This window comes from Lucilia sericata, unplaced genomic scaffold (genome assembly GCF_015586225.1).
Source record: "Lucilia sericata isolate MDLA Ls3-8-SP2 unplaced genomic scaffold, ASM1558622v1 Contig007860F_arrow, whole genome shotgun sequence".
Lineage (NCBI taxonomy): Eukaryota > Metazoa > Arthropoda > Insecta > Diptera > Calliphoridae > Lucilia > Lucilia sericata.
In genome coordinates, this window is record NW_023998019.1 from 6,233 (window position 1) to 13,412 (window position 7,180).

General features: G+C 32.9%; 4 protein-coding genes across 4 annotated transcripts; 3 read left to right on the plus strand and 1 right to left on the minus strand.

The window, feature by feature from the left end:
• Positions 1 to 614: 614 nt before the first annotated feature.
• LOC119615785 (coiled-coil-helix-coiled-coil-helix domain-containing protein 7-like) lies at positions 615 to 1,152 on the plus strand. The gene is made up of 3 exons (XM_037971776.1): positions 615 to 751; positions 808 to 906; positions 961 to 1,152. The coding sequence occupies exons 1-3, from the start codon at positions 707 to 709 to the stop codon at positions 1,072 to 1,074; spliced, it is 258 nt and encodes an 85-aa protein (XP_037827704.1). The 5' UTR covers positions 615 to 706; the 3' UTR covers positions 1,075 to 1,152.
• On the minus strand, positions 1,086 to 2,129 carry LOC119615784 (distal membrane-arm assembly complex protein 2-like). The gene has a single exon (XM_037971774.1). It carries the CDS (start codon positions 2,004 to 2,006, stop codon positions 1,164 to 1,166), a length of 843 nt encoding a protein of 280 aa, XP_037827702.1. The 5' UTR covers positions 2,007 to 2,129; the 3' UTR covers positions 1,086 to 1,163.
• Positions 2,130 to 3,687: 1,558 nt separating this feature from the next.
• On the plus strand, positions 3,688 to 5,013 carry LOC119615780 (dysbindin protein homolog). Its single transcript, XM_037971772.1, has 4 exons — positions 3,688 to 3,892; positions 3,953 to 4,379; positions 4,482 to 4,643; positions 4,781 to 5,013. The coding sequence occupies exons 1-4, from the start codon at positions 3,788 to 3,790 to the stop codon at positions 4,876 to 4,878; spliced, it is 792 nt and encodes a 263-aa protein (XP_037827700.1). The 5' UTR covers positions 3,688 to 3,787; the 3' UTR covers positions 4,879 to 5,013.
• An 887-nt stretch (positions 5,014 to 5,900) lies between these two features.
• On the plus strand, positions 5,901 to 7,174 carry LOC119615782. The gene is made up of 2 exons (XM_037971773.1): positions 5,901 to 6,032; positions 6,092 to 7,174. Exon 2 carries the CDS (start codon positions 6,659 to 6,661, stop codon positions 6,995 to 6,997), a length of 339 nt encoding a protein of 112 aa, XP_037827701.1. The 5' UTR covers positions 5,901 to 6,032; positions 6,092 to 6,658; the 3' UTR covers positions 6,998 to 7,174.
• The last annotated feature ends 6 nt before the right edge of the window (positions 7,175 to 7,180 follow it).

Genomic DNA, 7,180 nt, shown 5'->3' on the forward strand with positions numbered 1-7,180 from the left:
ACTATAGTCCAGACTATAGACTAGACTATAGTCCAGACTATAGACTAGACTATAGTCCAGACTATAGACTAGACTATAGTCTGGACTAAAGACTAGACTATAGTCCAGACTATAGACTAGACTATAGTCCAGACTATAGACTAGACTATAGTCCAGACTATAGACTAGACTATAGTCCAGACTATAGACTAGACTATAGTCCAGACTATAGACTAGACTATAGTCCAGACTATAGACTAGACTATAGTCCAGACTATAGACTAGACTATAGTCCAGACTATAGACTAGACTATAGTCCAGACTATAGACTAGACTATAATCCAGACTATAGACTAGATTATAGACTAGAATATAGCCAAGAATGTAGACTAGACTATAGTCAAGATTATAGACTAGACAATAGGCAAGACTATAGACAATATTGTTGACCAGACTATAGTTAAGACTAGACTATAATCAAAGAATAGTTCATAGTTTAATCGGTAAAAAACCGTTATATTTCTTTAATTTAATTCACATCACATTTACTTTGCCCAGCTGTTTGTTCCATTCCATACAGCTGTTGTGGAAAATGCTGCCAAGTTTGAAAATGAAAACACTCAGCTGTTGTTATTTACAAAAATAACAACAATAAACAAAACATTTTTGGAATAAATTTTAAGATTTTATATAAGAAATTTTTTTTCGAACAATATAACTATAAATAATGCCTCGTAATCCAAATGCCGAAAGAGATAATCCTTGTTTAAAAGTAAGTAACTATTAGAGCAAAAAAAAAATTATTTTCTCAACTTTAAAACATTCTAGGAGCAAGAACTATCCTACAAGTGTTTGAGTAAAAACAATTATGATAGAGAAGCCTGTGAGGTGTATTTTGCCAATTATAAAAATTGCAAAGATTTCTGGGTATGTATGCATTATAGATCTTTAAAATCATACTTAATATAAAAACTTTTTCAGCACAAAATACGTTCCGATCGTAGAGCTAAAGGTATAGCGCCCTATTTGCCGCCCGTGGAGGAAAGAGAAGCTATTAAGGCGGAGTATATGAAAACTAAACCTAAAGCTAATTAGAACTGATAAGATTTATGATAGTCATTTTAGATTTATTGTAAATAAATAACATTTTTGTACAGAAACTTAAATTTGAAAGAACTGCAGAATTATTTTTCATGCAATGAGCCGGCATTGACAATTTTTAGTTTAGGCAAAGCCTCTTCCAACATAGAACAAGTTAATTCATATTCCAAAGACTCTTTGGGATCATCTACTACCAAAAGTTTTAAATTAGTTAAACGATAGAGGCAGGATAAACCACGAGCAGTGCACTGGGTACCCGATATATCCAGAATTTCCAATTTATGACATTGCGAGCCAGAAACTCTATCCAAACACCAATCATCGAAAGTTTTAACATTATGAAATGATAGAAATTTCAATTCCTGCAGCCAACGTATATTTTCCAAACCCTCATAGTACAAAGTCATATTGTCACAACGTACAGCCTCCACTTTGAATTGAGCATGATAGGTGCTTGGTAGTTTAAATTCTCCATTCTCATCTGCTTTCATCCAATTTTGACTATTGAGAAATTTAACAGCGCCACCACGATGCAGTATAAAATGTGCAGTGGCTAAATCGGGTCCCAATATCTCATGTCTCTCGGGCATAAATTGCTGCATATGTCGCTCTTTCTTTTCCTTTTTCTTCTCCAACATGGCTAGCCATTCCTTGGGATTAAGATTAATGGGTTTTTGCATCATTATTATGTAGTCGGATGTTTGTTCTTGATTGGCAAACAACTTTAGCTTAGTATCAACATCTCCAGCCTCTTCATTAGTTTTGCGCCATTTCAAAGCCTGTTTATCACGCTCCAATTCCTCACGTATACGTTTTTGTACTTGCGACTCACGACGGCCATTGGTCTCATCACTTAGATTTCTTAAAGCGCCTTGCACTAGGCGTATTGGTTGCTTTCGTAAACATTTTGTATATAAATTTAGCATAATAATTTTAGTTTAAATAATTTCGAGTTTAATTAATAACTTATTTAATAACTAATATTAAAATTTAGCCGAGTTGGTTATTTGGTTTGGGGAACACAGCTGATTTTAAAAGAGATTACAGGGTGAATCAGTGTTTATTTAAAAAATAAGAATATTCCAATAAGTTCAATGAAATAGTACCGAGTTCGTATTCCAGACTTATGTTTATATTCCAGATTATAGTCTGTCTATACTCAAGACTAGAGTTAGTCTGTAGTCCAGACTATAGTCAGTCTATAGTCCAGACTATAGTCAGTCTATAGTCCAGACTATAGTCAGTCTATAGTCCAGACTATAGTCAGTCTATAGTCCTGACTACTGTCAGTCTATAGTTCAGATTATAGTCAGTCTATAGTCCAGACTATAGTCAGTCTATAGTCCAGACTATAGTCAGTCTATAGTCCAGACTATAGTCAGTCTATAGTCCAGACTATAGTCAGTCTATAGTCCAGACTATAGTCAGTCTATAGTCCTGACTACAGTCAGTCTATAGTTCAGATTATAGTCAGTCTATAGTCCAGACTATAGTCAGTCTATAGTCCAGACTATAGTCAGTCTATAGTCCAGACTATAGTCAGTCTATAGTCCAGACTATAGTCAGTCTATAGTCCAGACTATAGTCAGTTTATAGTCCAGACTATAGTCAGTGTATAGTCCAGACTATAGTCAGTCTATAGTCCAGACTATAGTCAGTCTATAGTCCTGACTACAGTCAGTCTATAGTTCAGATTATAGTCAGTCTATAGTCAGTCTATAGTCCAGACTATAGTCAGTCTATAGTCCAGACTATAGTCAGTCTATAGTCCAGACTATACTCAGTCTATAGTCCAGACTATAGTCAGTCTATAGTCAGTCTATAGTCCAGACTATATTCAGTCTATAGTCCAGACTATAGTCAGTCTATAGTCCAGACTATAGTCAGTCTATAGTCCAGACTATAGTCAGTCTATAGTCCAGACTATAGTCAGTCTATAGTCCAGACTATAGCCAGTCTATAGTTCAGACTATAGTCAGTTTATAGTCCACACCATAGTCATTCTATACTCCAGACTATAGTCAGTCTATAGTTCAGACTATAGTCAGTCCATAGTTCAGACTATAGTCAGTCTATAGTCCAGACTATAGTCATTTTATAGTCCAGACTATAGTCAGTCTATAGTCCAGACTATAGTCAGTCTATAGTCCTTACTTTAGACAGCCTATAGTGGAGACTATAGTCCAGACTATATTCAGACTATAGTCAAACTATAGTCCAGACTATATTCTGTCTATAGTCAGTCCATAGTCAGGACTATAGTCAGTCTATAGTCCAGACTATAGTCCAGTCTACAGTCAGTCTATAGTCCAGACTACAGTCAGTCTATAGTCCAGACTATAGTCAGTCTGTAGTCCAGACTACAGTAAGTCTATAGTAGAGACTATAGTCATTTAATAGTCCAGTCTATATTCAGTCTGTAATACAGACTATATTCAAGACTATAGTCAATCTATAGTCCAGATTATTGTCAGTCTATAGTCCAGACTAATTCAGTCCTTGACGTATTGAACGTATTTTATGTGCGTTACAACCTAAAGAAAAACTAACTAAAGCAAGTGTCAAAAGTGATAACTTGTTGACATTTTTTTTTATCCCAACAGCTGATAGTGTTTACTAATCTAACTAGTTGCTTTTTCCGATTAACAACATAAATTAATAACAATTAAGCTAAACTAAATAAAAATAAACAAAATTTTAAACCACAATGTTAAGTAGCTTAAAGAAAAAATTCAATAATGCTTTGCAAGAGGCCTCAATAATAACCGAAAACTTGCAGCAGCAATATCGTCAACGTGTCACAACACCAGAGGTAAGTCTCAAACAATATTTAGCAAAATTGCTTTAATTAGATGAAAATTTCTCTTTTTAGAGCTTGAGTAGTAGTCGCAGTTCTTTAGCAGCTTCTACTTTAGACTTGGGCGTACCTTCGGATGTTAATGTTGCTGCCGGCTGTAATTTATTGGCCAAATATGAAGATGATTGGAAAATTATTCATCAAAATAATATGGATAATGCCAAAAAAGCTCAAGAAGTGGCCAAACAAATACAGACTATCGAAAAAAGTATGACAAATCATCATGTAGTGATGACCGATCTAATACACTGTCTAGCGGGTATTCCCTCACTTGTGGCCAAATTAAAAACCTGTCAGGAGACATTGGATGAAGTTAATAATCTTAGTCATATAGTGGATAAGGAATTGGAGAAATTGGAAGATTTGTGTGAAGAATGTGAATTACAGGAGTATATATTGGAAAAACAATGTGAAATATCGAAATATAAACAAAAGAAAATGGGTAAGCTTGATTGTGAAAAACATTGTCTTTACAAAGTATTGGAACTTTATGGAAAATATTTAACATTTTTTTTTTCTTTTAATTTCTTTTTATTCCCTTTAGAGGATTTGGAGCTGTTTAGACAAAAAGTTGCTGCCGAACATCAACAACGTATTAAGGATTATGAGGGCAATTTAAGGAAAATTCAAAAAGAACGTCAAGCTGTATTCGATGATGCTTTTCGCCACGACCTGGAGGAATTTAAACAAAAGGGTCATATACCAAGTAAGTAAACTTTAAAGAAACATAAAGTTTTCGGAAACTTTTTCCGTAAACCGTCGAATATTAGACAGTTTTCTTAAACTCACTAATATTTTACTTGTTTGCGGATAAAATAAATTTAATATATTTTCTTTTTAAAGAAATTCAAACCAATTTAACACAAGAGGTTTCCTTAGAAGAGGTGGTTTTAGATGATACCGAAACCAAAGATGCTTTGGAAGAATTTTTGAACGGTTAACATGCAACACGGTTATATTAAGTCAATTTAAAATTAAGCAATATTCATAAAGTGCCTAAGAAACCTATATACATAATCTTATACAAACATATTTAGTAGTGCAATAATATATACAAAGTTTTTAGATAAAAAGTATTGTGTTTTATAATAAAGTATTTGTTAAAACTATTAAAGAAACGTTGTTTAATTAAATAGCAGACCAGTTTGTTTATAAATTGAAAAAAAGGACTTGTCATTTCAATCTATCTACTATGTATAGGTATCTATTTGATGTATATGATGTATGTATGTATATCTATTTCCCTTGCTTCACAAAGGGATCAAACCCAATAAATGCTGTATCAAATGTTCGATAGGCAACAGTCTGTTAAAACTTAACTTTCCCTTGTACCAAAACTTAATTTTAAATTGCTAGCATTATAAAGGTACTGACTGGACATAATCTTATCTAAAAGAATTTAATATTATTCCAAAAGTTTACCTTGAAGACAGCAGTTGTCCGGACATGTTAAATTCTGCTTATTGGAACAATGTAAATTGTATAGCCAGTTTTAATGTTTTAATATTTATTACCAGAAAATAAAGCTGATAATTTTAAACGATTTCATAGTAAATTTATAGTTTAAAATATAAAAAGAAATGCAAAACAAAAGTTTATTTGCTTCCCGCACAAATTGAACTTGACAAATCATGCCTGAAAAGCATTCATGTAAAAAAGGCAATGCTGCCATATGAAATTAAAAAAATGGTGGCACAGGGTGCTATTGTTAACCGTTAAAATACTTAATTTGAAATAAAAATTAATAAGTAAATAAAAAAATTATTAAATGAGTTAGAATCTAAGTTCAAATCATAAAATAATTTTAATAATACTTAAAATATAAAAAAATATGAAAATGTATAAAAAAGAGTTTTCACAGTTTATAAATTTTATATCCCTTCAAGCAAAGTTGCCAGTTTAACATAAAAATGCTGGCATTCCTCATAGGACTTGCCAACCTATAAAATTATAACTAAATATGGCAATTCCTAAAAACAGCTGAGGTAAACAATAGTGTTTTTTCAGTTTTGTTGTGTATTTGTTACAAGTTTTATAATTCCTATAAAAAAATAGCAAATAATTAACTTAAAATGGATGAAGCCGATTTAACAAAGTAATTTCAGTTCAAATATTTAATATATTTCTTATTTAAACGTTTATCGTAAATTCTAGAAAAGCCATTGAAGAGCTAATGCGTGAAATGGATGAGTATAAGGAATTTGGAAAAATACCCACAGAAAGAAAAAAGAATCCCTTGGGGCAACCAAATAACGTTTTCTAGGACGAACTATTAATTCCATGATGACTCACAATAAACGACAAAGTGATCGTAATCATCAAAGATGTCAAAGAAAACTTAAAGAATTGGCTAAAAAAAGGAGACGAGAATTTAGAAATCAGGCGAGACCAATAAGACCTAGTGATGCAGAGAGTTCCAATATAATAAGTAGTGATAGTGAAGAAGAGTACACAAAGAAAAAAAGTAAAAGTGTAAAGAAGAAAAAGAAAAAAGGCGCAAGAAAAAGCAAAAGTCTTCCTCGTCCTCTTCCTCTCCTCATCGACGTCCTCCTCAAGCAGCAGTAGTAGCAGTAGTGAAACAGAGTCAAGTAGTAGTAGCTCGAATTCTAAGCATAAACATCGCAAAAAGAAAAGACTAAAAAGCCTGTCAAAGAGGAAGAATATGCAGAAGATTACTACAAAGATTATCCAAATGAAACGGGTTACTATGTTAATCCCAATATGGCTTATGCTGTCATGGCTTATAATCAAATGAATCATTTGCTACAGCAACAGCAAAGGGCACAACAAGAAATGGTTAAGGAGGAATTGGAAGATAGTGTAGAAATACCAAGTGATCTTAGTTTATCGGAGCACTCCGAAACCGGTTTGAATATAAGTCTAAATAGTTCATCTGCCGAAGAAGATGAAAATGGTATATTAACCTTCAAATTGTCCTCAGATGAAGAGGGAAAACCACATAACTCCGATCAGGCGAAAGAAGATTTAAAAAAAAACATGATTCTCCTGTGGAGAGCGAGGATAGCGATAGAGAGAGCATACAATCACACATATCTTTAGAATCAGAAGATTCTCATAAATTTGCTAATAAGGAATGCAATGAAATATGCTTATTAAGTAGTTCGGCATCGGATTCTGAAGATTTGGAAATAATAGAAACGATAACAGAAAAAACGAATAAATTATTGGAGAACGAAATAAATCTTAAGGAGGACGCAACAGCAAATGAGAGTGTGAATAAAG

What these genes read in the sequence shown, in the direction of transcription:
- LOC119615784 (XM_037971774.1), bottom strand. Translation starts at nt 2,006, where the DNA reads ATGCTAAATTTATATACAAAATGTTTACGAAAGCAACCAATACGCCTA.
- LOC119615782 (XM_037971773.1), top strand. Translation starts at nt 6,659, where the DNA reads ATGGCTTATGCTGTCATGGCTTATAATCAAATGAATCATTTGCTACAG.
- LOC119615785 (XM_037971776.1), top strand. Translation starts at nt 707, where the DNA reads ATGCCTCGTAATCCAAATGCCGAAAGAGATAATCCTTGTTTAAAA. An exon ending in GAGATAATCCTTGTTTAAAA is followed by an intron (nt 752 to 807) that starts GTAAGTAACTAT and finishes AAAACATTCTAG; the next exon opens with GAGCAAGAACTATCCTACAA. An exon ending in AAAATTGCAAAGATTTCTGG is followed by an intron (nt 907 to 960) that starts GTATGTATGCAT and finishes AAACTTTTTCAG; the next exon opens with CACAAAATACGTTCCGATCG.
- LOC119615780 (XM_037971772.1), top strand. Translation starts at nt 3,788, where the DNA reads ATGTTAAGTAGCTTAAAGAAAAAATTCAATAATGCTTTGCAAGAGGCC. An exon ending in AACGTGTCACAACACCAGAG is followed by an intron (nt 3,893 to 3,952) that starts GTAAGTCTCAAA and finishes TTCTCTTTTTAG; the next exon opens with AGCTTGAGTAGTAGTCGCAG. An exon ending in ACAAAAGGGTCATATACCAA is followed by an intron (nt 4,644 to 4,780) that starts GTAAGTAAACTT and finishes TTCTTTTTAAAG; the next exon opens with AAATTCAAACCAATTTAACA.